Source organism: Ipomoea triloba, chromosome 5, assembly GCF_003576645.1.
Source record: "Ipomoea triloba cultivar NCNSP0323 chromosome 5, ASM357664v1".
NCBI classification, from domain to species: Eukaryota; Viridiplantae; Streptophyta; class Magnoliopsida; order Solanales; family Convolvulaceae; genus Ipomoea; species Ipomoea triloba.
The window spans coordinates 1,751,904-1,770,512 of NC_044920.1; the positions used below are offsets into that span (position 1 = coordinate 1,751,904).

The 18,609-nt window shown below is 34.6% G+C and overlaps 1 protein-coding gene and 1 long non-coding RNA gene across 2 annotated transcripts; one reads left to right on the top strand and one right to left on the bottom strand.

Moving 5' to 3' along the window:
• The first annotated feature begins 755 nt into the window (after positions 1–755).
• LOC116019945 lies at positions 756–4,408 on the top strand. The gene is made up of 2 exons (XR_004098783.1): positions 756–862; positions 1,532–4,408. It is a non-coding gene; the product is annotated as an uncharacterized LOC116019945 (long non-coding RNA).
• A 4,884-nt stretch (positions 4,409–9,292) lies between these two features.
• On the bottom strand, positions 9,293–11,783 carry LOC116019624 (amino acid transporter AVT1I-like). The gene is made up of 3 exons (XM_031259898.1): positions 11,645–11,783; positions 10,649–11,262; positions 9,293–9,897 (listed from the first exon to the last, which is right to left on the bottom strand). The coding sequence occupies exons 1-3, from the start codon at positions 11,781–11,783 to the stop codon at positions 9,352–9,354; spliced, it is 1,299 nt and encodes a 432-aa protein (XP_031115758.1). The 3' UTR covers positions 9,293–9,351.
• Positions 11,784–18,609: the final 6,826 nt, after the last annotated feature.

Below are 18,609 nucleotides of genomic sequence, written 5' to 3' on the forward strand. Positions count from 1 at the left end.
GCTAAATGTATGAAGATTGGACAAATTTCTAACCAGATGAAATTGAATATATTTCCTAATCCAAAAATATTGCGAATTCCGTTTGGCAATTATATTTCATAAATCATAATCCCACATCTCAATTAGACAATTAGAAGCAGTTCTTAAGAGAGATGGACAGTGTGGTGATATTGATGGAAATGAATTGTCTTTTGAGCTAAAATTGCTTAGAGAGATTTTATAGAAAGAAAAGATAGGGACAGTGAGTATATTGAATTAATTGAAACAGATGAGTTGTTTTTAAAATGCTACTATTGCATACTGAATATTATTGATTATCTTGATTACTGTTGCTTCTGCAGAAAATGAGTATTTAAAAGTCGAAATTGTTGAAATCTTACTTACGATCAAGTATGTTGCAAGAGAGACTCAATGGATTAGCTTTAATCTCTATTGAAAAGGGGCTTTTGAAAGAAGTTGATATCAAAAGTTTGATTGATGATTTTGTGTCTAAATGTCCACGACGCATATCACTTTTTTAATAAAATTTTATATGTATTTTTTATACAATATTTATATTTTGATACAAGTTTTTGAACAATTATTATTTATATATAGAAATTACTTGAAAAAGAAAAGGTCCAAATTAAGATATAGCACATGGCCCAATTTTTATTAGAACGGCCTGATGATACCGGGAATTAAAGGCGGGTCACCTTTTAGCGGGAAACAATCCGGGCATTTAGATATAACCAAATTGACCCGCTAAATTAACTACTTTTTCTTAAATTCAAACCCTAGCCTAAGCTAAGGCTTCAGTTGAGCTGTTTTGGAAGAATATCAAGGCAAAATTCTCTTTATGAGCTCCAGTAGACACCAAAAGGTACGATGAATCCTACATCTTTTCCTGATCATTAAACCCCAATCCCCATTTCCGAGTTTGTACCATGCGGATTTTGTTTATTGCTAGTTTCTAAATGCAAAGGCTGTAAATTGATTTTTGTTTTCTTTGGAAAACAAGAGAAGTTTTTATTTAATCTTTCTGGATTTCTGTTCTCTTCCTCCTTTTTCAGAAATTTTTTCATATAACTTTGTACTTATCGGTGCCCTATTGAGATTTTTCTTCATTTTTCTCTGAACTTGAACTGTTAGGATCAAAAGTGCTTTTAGCTGCTGCAACTTGATAGGTTCTGGTTTCTGGTCACAATCAAGTGTATTTTAAGAGTCCAATATTAGGTAAATTTAATGCAAATAGTTAAAAACCAAAACAATAAGACCTTCAATTCATAATGCTACAAAGAATACAGGAGTTACAATTCTGCAACAATAGGATCCAATTCAAATGGGCAGTGCTTTGATTGGCACTATCCCACCCTTTATCTAACAAAATACAATAAAATAAGTGCACAGTAAGGTGGATGATAGAAAGTAACTAGCCCCTAATGCTGGGGATAGATTTGAGGACTACATTTAGATGCTAAGGCAGGAAAGTTGAATTCTTTTATGGAGATCTTGGATGTTGTTGAATGGTGTGAGCTGATGTTCTCAACAGATTGGATAATCTGCAGGAGGAGCCTCCAATGCTTCCAATTCGGTAACTCCATTCTCCACTATGAAAGCCGTGGCCAAGCCCCATGTAATGTGGACATCCAAGTGACAGTGCATTATCCAAACTCCTGTTTTATGCAAAATTATTAGTTTTAAATATCAACCTATTAGTTGAAAAGGGAAAGAAAAGGAATTGGCAAAATTGTTAATCTCACCTGGATTATCTGCAACAAAACGGATGACTGTCCATCCATTGACTGGTACGCTTGCTGTGTTTCTAAGAGGTGGGTTCACTAGGTTAAACTTTGCTGTATCTTGTTGTGGATTGAAGTTTCCAAAACCCTCGGCAAGGATATAGAAATCATATCCATGAAGATGGATTGGGTGGTTTTCAGCTGTGAAGATATTTGTTCCCTGCAGCACTATCTGCACTCTTGCCCCGTATTTCAACCTGTACACCTTTGTTCCAGAAGCAGGTTGCCAAAGTGATCGGCTAACATTACCAGTATAATCAAACTTAACTGGTGGAGCGGCTGGAAAGTCAGTTGTAAAAACTCCTGGGATTCCTTGGTGATGTGCCTGAAGTAGTGAAAAGTTGGATGGGAGCACAAATGACACATTGTTCATGCTGGCAGTGAACCGAGTTCCATTTGGTCCCTGACAATTTTGGGAACTTGCTCCCTTGGGGCAGTTATTGAGTCCTAGACCAACGGTGATAAAGAGGTTTTCGTCAATTTCAGTAGGCACCTCAACATTTCTTAGACTTCTGAAACTCGTTGTGAAGGCTGTGGCGGTTGCTGTATCATTGTATGCTGGTAGAGATGGGAGAACCGGAGTTGTCTGACCTCCCTTGGAGGAGGAAGAAGCAGCCTTGTACTGTAGGATGGCTGTGGTTGTAGTGTTATCAAACGGTGCACCTTGTGCACTGGCATATGCTCGTGCTGCCATGTAGTAACGGGCCGGTGGCTGATTGGCGGTGATTAGGACATCAGTAGTCTGGCCTGGTCCTAGCATGATGACTGAAGTAGTAAAGGGCTTCACATAAGAGGCATCAGCTCCAACTACTGTGAGTTTGTGGTTGGCAACCGAGAAGAAAAGCTGTTGATTGAGTGCAGCGTTGATAACTCTAAGGAGGTTGGTCTCGCCTGAGTCCACTTGGACTACTACAGTTTCTGTATCAAAACATACTAAAGCAATCAATCTTTGAAGAATGAAAATTCCTGCTTGGCCAATGCTAGAATAGCTCAGAGGTATATATAAGTGGTCTAAAATCCTCTTAAAAGTTGTTCCACTCTGGCATCTAGCATCGGTATGCATACTACCTTGGCTGCAAATTTGCTAGTTGTTATTATCAGTTGATTTTTAATTGGTGGACAATTTCAGATTAGTTAAATAGATATTGGATGTTAAGAGTTTTTGCCGGTTTATTGGAATCATTACTGTTTATGACACAATACAGGGCTATCATGTGTTATTTTTAATTCTCATGGAAAGTTGTTTAAGGCAGAGAACCAGAGAGGTACTCATAATTCTTACCTTTGCTGGAGCACTTGAACAGGTCACCAGGTTGTCCATTGATAGTGAATGCATCTGATACATTTGGAGCGGCTCCAGTTCTCTGAGCTTGCCTTATAACATCAATGGGGTTTGCATTCCACCACTCACCTGATCATCATTATTGTCAAACTTTCAGTGATTATTTCAGAAACTTTGTTTGAAGGCAAACTATATCCAAAAATTGCAGCAAAGAATGCTCAAATAACTGTTTATCAGTCTTGTCTTACGTTGAAATCTTTGGTTAAGAAAGAAAATTACCGAGTACAACAGGTGTTTCTCTTGTAGGCTTAGGGAATGGGTAGGACTCCCCTTCTCTTGGACGGATGATAAGAGCTCCGTAAACGGTGGCCCTGAGCCATGAGCTGTGGGCATGCCACCAAAGCGTCCCTTCCTGACCGTTGATTGTAAATCTGTAAGTATAGCTCCCTCCTGGCCTAATTGGGCACTGCGTAATAAACTCTGGTCCATCTGCCCATGCTGTTCTAATCTGCCGGACACCGTGCCTGTTTTTGTGCATAACGAGGACAGATAAGAAGTCAATAAACTCATTTTCTTTATTTGCGAATATATTTACTAATACACTGCATGCATGCTTTGTTTCACAAACCTACCAGTGAATGGTGACATTGTATTGTGCTTTATTGATAACCTTGATCTCTAACGTATCACCATTGTTCACTTCCAAGGTTGGTCCAGGGAACTGCCCGTTCACTGTTATCATGTTATGGGTACTGCACAGCCTCGTCACTGGTGTTGCTTGAATCTGTCACACAACAACAAACTCACATCAGTATCCTCCAGTTCCCGAGAGCCTAAAACAACCAAAGAAAAATCAAGAAATGGAATATGAAGCATGATAAAATTCGGTGCCATACAACAAACTGGTGCTGCTGAACTTTAGCATTTGCCAAAGAAAGCGTGTTTGCGAAGAGCACCAGAAGGCCAAAGAGCAAGAAAGAGCGAAACGGTTTATCAATGCTGCTGCTGCCGAGAGCTGCCATGTTTGACTTCAGGGCTTATCAGATCAGGTAACAGCAGATGCTTTATGCTTTTTTTTACTTGTGAAGAGAATAGAATTGAGGGCATTCTTTTATAGTGGGGGAAATGGGAGTGTTTAACTTGAGGGTTGGCAGATTAGGTTCTGACTCAGCATGAAGGTCAGCTTCAATGGCTGATTTAGTTCACCCACTGCCCTATCAAACTGCCAAAATTCTCTTAATGCTTGCTTCCTAAGACTTTTTCATGGGCATGTATTTCTATGCATAATCATTATTTTACCCAGATTTTACTTCACATTTCTGATACTATGTCTTTATTTTTTTCTTCTTTTTTCCTTTTAGCTTTGAAATTAAACTTCTTGCTTTGCATACTAATTCTAAGATGTTTTTTCTTCCTTGGTGGTCCACTAACATGATTAATGTTTTACGGTTGTTGAAAATAACAAGAGGAAATAGCTGGGAAAATACTCAACACAAATTTTTCTTTGTGATGTTTTCACCTCAACATACGGATGAGAACTTAGATTCGGTATGAGTATGCTGTTCTATCAATGTGGGTATATTAACATCTTCGTTACTTCAATGACTATTTCCACCACAACATTAACATTTCAAGGAATAAACATTGGCCATATTGGTCCTTTGCCTGTTGGGATCATAAGACGAGTTTCACTACTTTCACCCAATGCACACATTCGGGTAACGGCCACTGACATTTTCGTAAATGGAAGTCAAAGATTAAGGGTGTCTATGGAAACTAGGAACATTGACTTCTGGAAAATGAGTCATTTAAAAAAAAACATTTTCCTTTTCCGTGTTTGGTTGTATTCTAGAAAATTGTCTTGATGTGTTTGGTTCATTTTCAATAGAATTGTATAATTAAATATTTTATTTAAAATATAAAAAATATTTATAATAATATTAAAAATAATGTTATTTATTAAAAAAAAAACTTTTTCTTCGGAAATCAGAGCAGTGCTCTGGTTTCCTGTGGAAACTAGACCAAGGCTGTGCTCGTCGGTGTAGCTGCGGTATGTGGAAAACGACTTCCGTCAAATTTTGACAGAAATCATTTCTCCAAAAACAACATTGTTTTTGCTTTGATCGAAAAATAATTTCCGTTGACTTCGATTTTCTAGGCTCTTCCAAACACGGGAAACCCGGAAAATAATTTAAAAAAATTATTTTTCGGATTTCCAAACACACCCTACAAGAAAAATACTATTTTTTTTCTTCTTTTTTAAACAAAAAAAAAACATAAGTAATTAAAATATAAATAATGGAGGAATGAAAAATTTGAGCGACTAATAGACATTCGTCCACAGATGCTTGGCTACAGGCCGGCGTACGTAGTAGTAGTGTAGTTTAGGTTACGAAGAATAGACTTTAGGCAAAGGTTGTAGGAAGTAAGTCTAGAAGATCAACTAGGCTTCAATTATAAAATGAGATTCCGTTATAAGATTCAATGATTGTGGCTAACAATATTTTTGTTTAAGACATACCTACAACCACAACTTACCTTCTAACTAATAAAGTCTTTAGTTGGTAATGATGTTGAATTATGTTTCATACATTAATTGAAAATTTAATTTCTTTGATTAGTGAACAATTTAAATTTGTTTTTATAATTTTACATAAGTGGTGGCTTTGTATATGTTGGAGAAAATTGTTCAAATCGGGACAACCTCAGTCAAATTAATCATGTTGTTGACTTGGTAACCACAAGTTACAAGTTTGACTTACAGTCGACCACTCTACCAGCGGGTGTCTAGAATGATTTATTTCTCTATGGTTGTTTGATAGATATGATCACACCTGCGTAGTTTGCAAAATTGTGATTTGCCTATTTATAATAAAGGATGTATAGTGGTACTACAAATTATCAAGGTAAAATGGTGGGTTACGTTGGTGAATTGGTTGGTTGGATGGCTAGGTATAATGATAATTTATAGGCCTGGGTGTTACGCCCTAGTTATGTTAATGATTGTGTAATCTCGTGGACTATATATGTCAAATTGTTCTTATCACTGCAATACTTTTTCACTTTCAAAAATTCCACATCAATACTCTCTTACTTTAAAAAAGGGTCTTATTTTCCCATCACACCAAAAGAAAATAAATAAAAAAAATTAAAAACAAAAATGAAAAAATATAAATAAAATAAAGTACAAAAGGTTGTCGCAGCCGCAACTTTTTGTCAGGTTTAACAAACTTGATGCAATAGTAAGTTTGCTAACCATGTCATATAAAAAAATTTATTTTCTAATGTGTCACATCATCTAGCAAGAGTAAGACTGGCTGGAATAAGAACAACCTAAAACAATAGACCCTAAGAGCTTAGGGTGTGTTTGGTTGGTGGGTTTAGGCCTAAGGAATGGATATGAAAGTGATTGTTAGTGTTTGGTTGATAGGTTTTGAGAATGTTACTATGGGTTTGAAATACTCCATTAATGAGAAAACTCATACCCTTATTAAATAAGGGTTTCATTTCCCTTCCTCATTTCTTCCCCAACTATTAATAATCATTTCCATTCCACGCAACTACCAAACATGCTAAATACTTTCACCAAAACCCATTACCCTTACAAAGTATTTGATACCCATTCCTATTCCGATTCCCATGTGCGAACCAAACGCACCCTTAGTTTATTCACCAATTAAGTATATTATTTCTCGATTTATATTGACCTAAATAAGTGGCCCAATTCTTAACTTAGTTCTTGATCTCTAAACTCTGGACATATCTTTAACCAAGTCAGGATTAATGAATATAAAGTAAATGTGACGTATACTTATCGCACGCTATATGCTTTAATTTGATAAAATATTTGTTAAACAATTTGACGTATATAACATATTCCTTAATTCTTTGTTACCACCAATACATGGATCAATCACAGTACCACGCATAATAAAGAAATATTGGGGGTGTTTGGTAAATAATTGATAGCTTCTAACTGATTAAGTATTGAGTTTGACTAGTTGATAGCATTAGATAATTGTAAAAAGATATTTCGTAAATTAGCTATTAACTAATAATTGATTAAATGCAAAATATCATTTTACAACTCAAAATTGGCTGAGAAACTAATTATGTTACCAAACAGGACTATTCACATTCCATCCCCTTTATTGATTCAGTATGAAAGACTCTTTCTGTGCTTATTCAATAATGTTCATGCTTATATTATATCGTCTTTTAAAACATATAATATCACAATTTAAAATATAAAATATAATATTAAACCACGTGAATATATGATAATGAATACCCTCAAATATATGATAATAAATTAATCGTAATGACAAATCTTAGATAATAATCCTTACTTAGAAAGAGTAAATAATTCGCATATAAGGATAATTTATCTCAAGAAAAATATAATGTTGCTTTTTAACGGCAAATCCGTTGGTGAATTGGAGATGAAGCATGTCTGATGTCTCTCTCTCTCAGACAACGTGGTCAAAAAGCAGAACAGACTTTGATAAGACAACGGAACAACAAATGAATTGAAGCATGAAAATGACTTGGATATTCATTTACTTGTGATCTTTGTACATATTCTAGCTGAGTTCTATTATAGATACTCTCTAATTATACTCCCTTACTTCTATTGCCTGAGGTGGCAAATAGACATTGGTTATTTTCATCATGTGGACCCACAGAGAAGTGTCTACATTAAAAACATGTGAGAGGGAGTACAACTTGGGAGTATAAAATGAGAGTACACCAAGTATTTTCCATTCTGGTAAGTGTAAGGTGATAGATGGAACTAATAAATTGAAATAATATTTTCAAATTTCAGTCACGATAATAATATGAAATATTATTTTTCTTAAAACTGATTTTCTTAAAACTGATTTGCTTCATTTGGATGATGGTAGGAGGGTTGAAGCGTTGATTTCTCAAGAACAATAAATTATCAGCATATATATAAACATACGGATTAATTATAGCCATTGATCTTGTCAAAATCAACAGCTCATAATGAAAAATTAAAAAAAAAACACGGTGGCATTATGATAATTGTGTGTATTACTGGAAGCTTAAGGTGTGTAATTGTAAAGTTTGAAGTGCGTATTTTCAAAACTTAAGGTGCGTAAGTTCAAAACTTAATGTGTGTATGTTTACAATGTTAGGTGCCTAAGTATTTCATATATACTTGTTAAAAAAAATTCTTAATTGTATTGCTAAAAATTGACGTCGTATCTTTTTTTTTTAAACATTAAATAATTGAATGACGTATGCTTTTGTGTAAAAATCAACGTCGTATCTCGTCAATATTTTTTTAATGAATTAAACGACATCTGTGTTTTATAAATAATCAACGTCGTATCTCGTCAATATTTCTTTAATTTTTTTAAATGATAAACAACGTCGTATCATTTATTTATGATGTTGATGACCAGAATTACAACATCGTATGCCCAAAATAACGGAGGTTAAACAAGTTTTTTTTTTCTTTTTTTTTCTTTAGCAGTAGTAGTGAATGAACTTGGAATTGCTCCCTTAATAAGGGTAATGTGAAGTATTGTTGAAGAGGTATACCCTGTTTTTGAATTATGGAATTTTTTTTTACGACACTTGAGGATTTTGTCGAGGGGCTCTTCTTATTATATTTTCAGTACGTATATACTATAAGTACTTTTAAATTTTTCATTGATCTTTCTCGATCGTTTCGGTTATTCATCCGTATATCTACAGTACGTATCACTTTTCCTTTAATTTGTGCCATATATTTACTGCAAAATATATTTTGCTGGTTTTGCACTTATATGGCTAAAAAACTAACTAAATAATGATGCATACATGATACATCCTTATTGTAAATTTTAACTCTTAGGATAGCTTACTTGAAAAAGTGTCTCAATTAAGAGAAAATATTACTAATTGTCATGCCCGGATTTTAAGGCGCGCAAGATGAGCAACAACACAAGGCCTCAATTTTTAAAGAACTCAATATTTATTTTTGACCTAACTACTTAAGAAATAAAAAAAAAATTACAATTAATCTTAAAACACATCATTTTTATCCCAAATCACTTATGTTCCTCCAATGGCACATATGATGTCTCAAACCCTGAATCTACAGAAATAACTTAAAGTAAAAATCATATATTTTACGTATTGATTTTAAAGATTGCGCTTATACTTTTAGTAGGCCTAATTTATTTATAAGAACTGGGTCACAAAAATAAAAAATCCTGTCTTGCAGAGTATTACATTATATTGTAAAGTAACACTAATATCTATATAAAACTAACCTATCTATCTCTTGCCTGCAATAATATCTCTAACAGAAATATAGGTCCCTACAACTGCAATCAAGGATCCCAAAACCGAAATCATGACAATAACACAAAACTCCATCCCAAATCTCCGACCACCTGCGTTGATCTTGAGGTAACATGCGCAGGGGAACAGAAACGACAAGCCCACATTCAAGAACGCACCCACGAATGCCATGAGCGGACCAAACAACGGCACAGTTAACGCAACAATGACGGTGCTGATGACCAGACAAGTTCTCGTCGTCAACATCGTCACAGCTGCATTATTATTATTGCATCTACGGCGGCGCCGGGATAAAGCTTGGATTGTGTCTTCGATGGCTGTTGCGATGGGGGCGACGACAATGGCGTACTTGGTTATGGGATTCGCCAGGGTGGTGTAGATCGCTATTTTTGAGGTTGTTTTGTTGGTTGGGAGATTCAATGTTAACTGCGACTGCAAATGGTGTCCGTACATCAGGTTGCCCAGGATTGCCATGGATCCATAGCTCAGGGTGCTTATAGCAAAGCTTACGATTAGAACCTGCATGCATGTAACACTCCCAATATTGTAAAAATTGGCCAGGTGCCCATAGGTCGAGGCGATTTTAGTCCGGCCTAGGCGGTTTTTAGTCGGCTGAACATGCTAACTGACCACCTAGGTGTCAATTCGGCCCACAGGCATCCAACTCAACTGAGTGATTTTTTTTGCATGCTTAGCTATTTCTCTTCTATATTTCTCAAGTCATGTACTCAATTAATCATCTAACATATGTAGTTGACTAGTTTGGAGAATTATAATAGTCTAATAACTCCTAGCCATGAATAGGAAAACTAAAGAGAATATACTTAGATTACTCGGCTGCCTAGAGGCACCCCGGACACCTGAATAACGCCTATTAGTGCCTTCTGCAGCATTGCATATTCCATTAATTCATGCAATTAAATCATTGTGACTTAATCCTTTATTAGGTAAATTATTATTGTCAGCTTCTTCTTCTCTACTACTACTACTTTTTTTTGTTTTGTTTTAATCTCTTTCTGTTTTTAAATTTAACCCACAAAAATGGACAATCTCTCCTGACCCGACATGATGGTGGAAGCCGGAAGTGCCAACAAAGAGCTCATCACTTTGGATGTAACTCCTATATTGTAATTATTCAGTCTTGATACCATATCCTTATTAAGGATAACTTATCAACAAAGTGAGAGAGACTAAGATATATATACACACACACACTATATCCTACCTCATGAATTAGATGAAAACAATGAGTAAAAGAGTATATATTTACCTTAGAGAATTGGGTCCTATCCCTCATAGAATTCCGAAGTTCAGGAAAAACAGGATGCCCAGAGTAACAAAAACTGAACAAACTCAAAGCCCTCATAACCCCACTCAAAGACCCCCACACCTCTCCCCTCTCATGAAACCCAACACCCTCCATAGCCCCAATCCAAAAAGTGCAGCAAACCAAAACCAAAGAAGCCAACACCCCACCAGCCGAAACATAAGCCAACAACCTCAAATTCCTCAGCCAAGTTGTCGGCAATACAACCAAAGCCGCTAGCAAAACAAAGGCCTGTTTGGGCCCAATTCTCAGCTTCCCCAAGTGAACATTTGCATATGGGAACAATTTCTCCAAATTGTCACCTTCTAATATGAGGAATTCAACCGCCACCAAATAGAGCTCAAGGTACATGAATGTTGATATTAACCATCTCCCTCTCTTCCCAAATGCCCTTTCTGCTATATCTGGATATGTAGTGTTTGTTCTTGGAGATGAATCCATACATTTTTGGATAAGTAGCCCAGTGTAAAAACATGAGAATGCTACTAACACCAAAATCATCAGACATAGCCACCCCCCTTCTGAAAGTGCATAAGGGACAGACACTATCCCTACACCTAACAACATATACAATACAAAACATTACGTCATAACCAACCGAAAAACTGAATAAATTTTATTACATTTATAACCCACAGTCGATTTAGGTCATCAATTACCTGAAAATAAATTTTATATTTTAAGCTTAAAAACTAAAAATTTTCAAATATGCACTAGTAGAAATCTATATATTTTCAAAGTTCAAATCAGTAAATAAATTATAATTATTATTATAAAATGATAACTAATTATATATCAAACCAACAATACACAGTAACTTCACAAATTAAAGATCAGCAGACGATATATATATATATATATATATATATATATATATATATATAATCACAATCAGGAAAAAAAACGCACAGAGACATTATTGGGGTTTAGTTGTCTAACCTAATAATATATTGACGCCATTGAAACAACTCCTCAAGAATGATGAGGTGCCTTGATCATCATCATCATCACTTTGGTGCGGCCTTTGGCTCTCATCATCTCTCTGTGCACTACTACTTTGTGATGACTGCACCTCCATCTTTAATTATTAGTTTCGTTTCTTGAGTTCCCCATCCACAAAATTTGCTAATTTATAGCAGGATATGCTAACAGACTTTAATTTGTATATTTCATAAAATATATATCTAATTTAATGGACACAACTACCCAAGCAAGTTCAACGTTGATATAATTTGTACTAAAATTCTTAATTGAATCCCAAACGCAATCTAGCTAGCTAGTGAGGTTCTTTTTGCATGTCCTCTATGATTAAAGGAAGGAAAAGTGTCTATACTCGTGATACTTATATATGGATGTGAAAATCGGCACGAAAAAATATTAACAAGTTTTAAAAACTTGAACGGATTAAGCACTATGATAGTTTTGATTAATTAGTACATGTGACATGTTTTTCATACCAATTGTCGGATCAATTAAATAATTGTTACTAGGCCAAAATTAATATTGGACTTGAATTGATCTCCTAAGCTTCCGCCCCAACAAAATTGTACCCACTGCAAAGGGATCGAGATAATATCCTCAATGAGGACAATGCACCTAGTACAAATTTTAAAAACTTTTGCATTCACTTTTGATTTTACAGATAGATATAATCAACACATTAAAATTATATATATATATATATATATATATATATATGATTTCTTTTATGCACTCTGTTAAGTGATAATTGGTTTGAAATCTAATAATTTATTTATTTATTTATTTTTTCTTGTGCCCAACTGTACATGCAAGTAAAGAGTTTAATATGGTTACGTAATTGATTGGTTCTATGACTTTTAATTGCACTTAAATTGGTCCTTCAATTATTGAAATTTAAGTCATATTGGTCCTATGATAGCATTGGCGTTAAAATTGAAGGTAAAATGAAAAATTCAGCTCGTTTGCTCCATTTTAATTACATTTCGATCCCATTTTTGCAAATTGCGAAGCTTTTCCGTAAAAAAATAGGTACTCCTTTCCTCAAACAATGATCAAAATGTGGATCATCAACAACAAAGCCCAATGAAAATAAATAACGGTAGTATGGCAGTATGGCATGCTCGTTCGACTCTATGCATTGCCATCGATCTTATGGCATGTTTGGCTGGATGTAGTTTGGAGGGAATTGCAATTCAGTGAATTCCCAAACTACAGTGTTTGGTTGGAGGGAATTGCAATTCCCTCCAAATGATACCCCATGAATTGCAATTCGGTGGAGAGGAGGGACAATTTGTTGGTGTAGACACTTTTGCCCCTCCTCCCATACCCTTTGTCTTTTTTTATTTATTTTTTAATTTGAAAGAATTATTATTATTATTTTGAAAGAATTATTATTATTATTATTATTATTTGAAAGAATTATTATTATTATACTTCTTCTTCTTATTATTATTTTGAAAGAATTATTATTATTATTTTTTGAAAGAATTATTATTACTAGTAATAATACTTATTATTATTATTATTTTGAAAGAATTATTATTATTATTATTATTATTATTATTATTATTATTTTTGAAAGAATTATTACTACAACATCTACTACAACATCTACCACAATATAAGAGTATTTTAGTCATTTTATCGTTCCTTACCTTTCAATTCCCTGTACTTCTATTTCTGCATACCAAACACTGTAATTTCAATTCCTACTTTATTCATTGAATTGCAATTCCACTGAATTACAATTCTTTTCCACCCTAATTCCCTGAAGGGCTGTTAACGAACCGAACATAAACGAACGGAGGCTGTTCGTGTTCGTTTGTTAAGGATTTTGGGGTGTTCGTGTTCGTTTGTTAAGGTTTTTGAAAATCATGTTCGTGTTCGTTTGTTAAGCGTTTGTTAGTGTTCGTTAACGTTCGCGAACACGTTCACGAACGTGTTCGTTAACGTTAACGAGCACGTTCACAAACGTGTTCGCAAACGTTAACAAGCACGTTCACAAACATGTTCATTTACGTTCATGAACACGTTCGTGAACATTTAATAACCAAACACCTACACATGTTCATGAACACAATTTGTTCGTGAACAATAAATAATCTACGTTCATGAACAATTTGTATGTTTGTAAACATGTTTGTGAATATTATTAAACGAACATTAAACGAGCTTGTTCGCGAACATTACTAAACGAACACAAACGAGTTTGTTCAAGAACAGTACTAAATGAACACAAACGAGCTTGCTCGCGAACACTTAGCAAACGAGCTTACCACTGTTCAGACTCTGTTCGTTTATTAACCGAGCTTTAAATTTTGTTTGTTAGTGTTCGTTTACCTTAATAAACGAACATAAACGAACGCTTACCGAGCTCAAACACGAGTAGTTTGTCGAAAGCTCTGTTCGCTAACACCCTATTTCCCTCCTCCCAACCAAACGCCCTGTCAGTGCATTTACCATGGTGGACTCCATATTGACGTGATGGGACATTGCTTAATTCAAGTTTGCATGCATAGGTACAAAATGTTATTGATATATGTATATTTATTTTACTTATTAATTTACATAAGTTCTGAACTTATGTACATTAATTTGTTTAAATTCAAAGTCAGATATATTTTATATATCTCTTTAAAAATTGGTTTTAAACTGCTACAAATTAAACTTTCAGTAACCTCTCATAACAGTTATATTTTATCTCTATAAAATCTTAAGGAGAGACATTTGATGAAACATGAAATTTATTTACAGAATATCTTGATATTTTACAGTTCGCCAACTCTACGTACAAGAAGTTCTTAATCAAGGAAACTTAAAAATTTCATTTCACCTTCTTGTATCCCATAAGATTAAATCTTGAACCTAGTTACTTTTAATAAAAGAAGACTTAAAACGAAAGATCTCGTTTCATCTCTTCCTTTTGCCTCGTATCCAAATTTTTTTTTTGCAACCAACAGTTTTCATGCATGTAGCATGCCCTTCCTACATGAAACCTAATTCATTCTATCAAACATTGAACTTGCGTGTATCAATTAAATAATTAGATATATATTTTATGAAATACAAATTAAAGTCTTATAGCAGCGACCTGTAGCAGGGACATCTTTACCAAACCATTGGCTGCTCCTCGTTTTGTCTCTTTGCGTGGCAAGCTACAGGTCGCTGCGTCTCCCTGCGCTTGAGGGGGAGTGTTAGGACTCTTTATTGTAATTAATTTTCAATATTAGGATAACAAAAACATGCAAACAAATATGACAATGGATATCAAGACTCATAGTAAGGTGCAAAAGTCTCAAACCAAACATGACCATAATTTTTACGGAAAAGCTTTGCAATATGTGAAATAGGGTCCTATATTAAAATAGAGTAAATGAGTTGAATTTTTCATTTTACCCTCTATTTTAACGCCAATGCTAACGAAAGATTAATATGACTTTAAATTTCAATAGTCAGAGAATTATCGGTTTGAATACAATTAAAAGTCATTGAATCAATTAAAAAGAAAAATGGTCGGATGACCATTTTGAGAATATCCTCTTGAGGACATTATCTCCCTTTGCATTGGGTACAATTATTTATTTTCAAATTGAAGTTCATCCATAAGCAGTTGGAATGTTGGATGCATGGTTAACTCCTCCAAACTCTCAAATTATTAGCCGATAAATAGGCGGCCATGCTATATGCATGAAATCAAGAAGCTAAGGCAAAAAATTTGTTTCTTGCGGGAAGCATGTTAGAAGAAATGATATAAAATGATTTAATTAATTCAATTGATTGTCGTACAAATTATTGTTCAACCGTCACCATTTGTTATTTAAGGTCCGTTTGGAAACTAAAAAATGACTTTCGGGATCATTTTTAAAATCCTTTCATATTTAGGTACTCAGAAAAAATAAAGTCAAATAAAAATATTCATTCTGGTCAATAGAAATGATCCAATTTGACGGAAAATGTTCTAGGGTTTTAGATGGAAGACATTTTTCGAAATTTTTATTTTTCATCTTTCTTCTCTTTTTTTGTTCTTTTTTTTTTCATTTGATAATTATTATTATTACCACTACCACCACCACCACCATCATCAGTCATCACTACCACCACAACACCAACATCACTGTTAAGACTCTTTATATAGATATTACTTCTAGTCTTATTAGAACTCTATATAGTATATATATTTCCTTCTTGTATTCTAGAGATTCTGATTGATGAAATATACAGACTTAATCTGGTATCATCGCTAGGTTTCTTCTCTTATGGCCGCTAATGATGGTTCTGTCGGTGTTTCATCCGAGCGGACTGTCTCTGATTCGATCATCCCTTCTGTGCCGAATTCCCTATCATCGGCTCATCATTTTGTGAGCATCAAACTCACCTCTTGAAATTTCTTATTTTGGCGGGTGCAGCTTGTTCCTTTTCTGCACGGTCAAAATCTTATGGGCTATGTTGATGGTTCGGTTCCGTGTCCGTCGCCCACATTGCCGCTACCCCCTGGAGAGGCCTCGTCCCCTGCTGCTGTTGCTCCGGCTAATCCAGCGTATCGTCTTTGGTTCTAGCAAGATCAAGCAATACTTTCTATGATAATTTCTTCCCTATCCAAAGAAGTTATGCCCCTTGTTCTTGGCCGGCGGACTGCTATGGCGGCATGGAATGCGATTGAGCTGGCGTTGGCGTCGACTTCCCGTGCGCGAGCGGTTCTGCGTTATGTCAAAGGTACAACCCACTATGGTTTGCGTCTCTGTAAATCTTCTCATTCTAGTATTCATGCCTACAGTGACTCGTACTGGCTGGTTGTCCGGCTGATAGGAAGTCCACGAGTGGTTTTGCTGTGTTCTTGGGGTCTAATCTTATCTCCTAGGTTTGTAAGAAGCAATGAACTGTGGCCAGGTCTTCTACTGAAGCTGAGTATAAGGCCATTGCGGATGTGTGTGCTGAGGTCACTTGGGTGGTCTCGTTGTTGCGTGAGTTGGGGGTTCCTCCGGTCTCCCCTCCGAAGCTGTGGTGTGACAACCTTGGTGCAACTTATATGTGTGTTAATTCTGTCTTTCATGCTCGAACGAAGCATATTGGGATTGACTACCATTTTGTTCGGGACAAGGTTGCTGCGGGTGAGCTTCAGGTCAACTTCATCTCGACCAAAGATCAGTTAGCGGACATCTTTACCAAACCATTGGCTGCTCCTCGTTTTGTCTCTTTGCGTGGCAAGCTACAGGTCGCTGCGTCTCCCTGCGCTTGAGGGGGAGTGTTAGGACTCTTTATATAGATATTACTTCTAGTCTTATTAGAACTCAATATTGTATATAATTATATATATTTCCCTCTTGTATTCTAGAGATTCTGATTGATGAAATATACAGACTTAATCATCACTACCACCACAAACACCAACATCAACTCCACCACCACCACTACCACACCACCACCACCACCACCACCATCACCACATATTATTATTATTATTACTTCCTATGTCCCATTTTATGTGTCTGATTCCGTTAACGAAGCTTGACTGAAGTTGTAAGAGTGAACAAATGTTATTAACCATCATTTGTTTATGTATTTTTTACGCTTATCAAGTTGCATGTACATTGTGTTACAAATTTTGTACTATCATTTTTATAGAAAAAATTATCTTACACCGTTAAAAAAAAAAGTTTAGTATATATTAAATGTTACCATAATTATATTTAATCATTTACCATATCTAAAATATTCTTTAACAATACAATCTTAGAGTCAGACAACATCAACTTTTGCTCAGGCTTCCATAAAACTTCGATTGGTTACTCTTATACAGGCTTAGTTAGAAATCATTGTAAGAGCATATTTCCTCTATGGGAAACGTGTTAGTTCGTCATGTTAGTTAATCAGCGAACCAGGCTGCTCATTTGTTAGCAAAGGGTATGCTGGTTTGAGCGAGTGAGTTTCCATCCTTCCTAGATATAATTCTCATATTATTTCTGGTTAATAGAATTGCATCGTTCTTTTAAAATAATTATACAATAATTATTACCCAAATTATCAATTATACTTTTAATATAACATGAATTTTATCATTATAATTTTTTTTTAAAATATTACATACTATTATTTTAAAAAATATTTCAATATTTAGACAACGGTTTTATTTAACCGTTGTAGTTGGTGTGTTGTCTTTAAATGCACTTGAATACATAACACTACAAAGACAACGGTATTTTAAAACTGTTGTCTTTGCGCATTTATTTTTTTAAAGACAACGGTTTTATTTAGCCGTCGTTGTTGGTGTGTTGTTATTAAACGCATTTTAATACACAACACTTCAAAGACAACAATTTTTTAAAACCGTTGTCTATGTGCATTCGGTTTTTTAATTAAACAACAGTTTTATGTAACCATTGTCATTGATGTGTTGTCTTTAAGTGCACTTGAATACACAACACTACAAAGACAACGATTTTTTAAAATCGTTGTCTTTGCGCGTTTATTTCTTTTAAAGACAACGATTTTATTTAACCGTTGTCGTTTGTGTGTTGTCTTTAAGCACACTTTAATAGACAACATTTCAAAGACAACAGTTTATTAAAATAGTTGTTTTTGCATGTGCACCCGTTTTTTATTTAGACAACGGTTTTATTTAACCAACGAATTGTATTAGCGGGTTTGACTAAGGATAATATATATTAGTGTTTTGTAAAAAAATATTTGATAAAATTAGCTGGTTAGGTTAGCGATTAACATGTAAAATGACCTAAAAGAGTATACATAATAATAATAATAATAATAATAATAATAATAATACTAATAATAAACAACGTTGTGTAATAGGTTAACCCACTATATTTTTTATGTTTTTTTTTTTGAAAAATTCATAATTTAAAACTGAAATACCTTTGTATTTAATGACATTCAAGTTGTTTTTATTGATAGATGACCAAATTAAA

Bases quoted from the DNA above. Each gene is read 5' to 3' on its own strand.
- LOC116019624 (XM_031259898.1), bottom strand. From the start codon at position 11,783: ATGGAGGTGCAGTCATCACAAAGTAGTAGTGCACAGAGAGATGATGAG. The intron at 11,263-11,644 runs GTTAGACAACTA...ATATGTTGTTAG, and splicing joins TGGCGTCAATATATTATTAG to GTGTAGGGATAGTGTCTGTC. The intron at 9,898-10,648 runs GTAAATATATAC...ACATGCATGCAG, and splicing joins ATAGGACCCAATTCTCTAAG to GTTCTAATCGTAAGCTTTGC.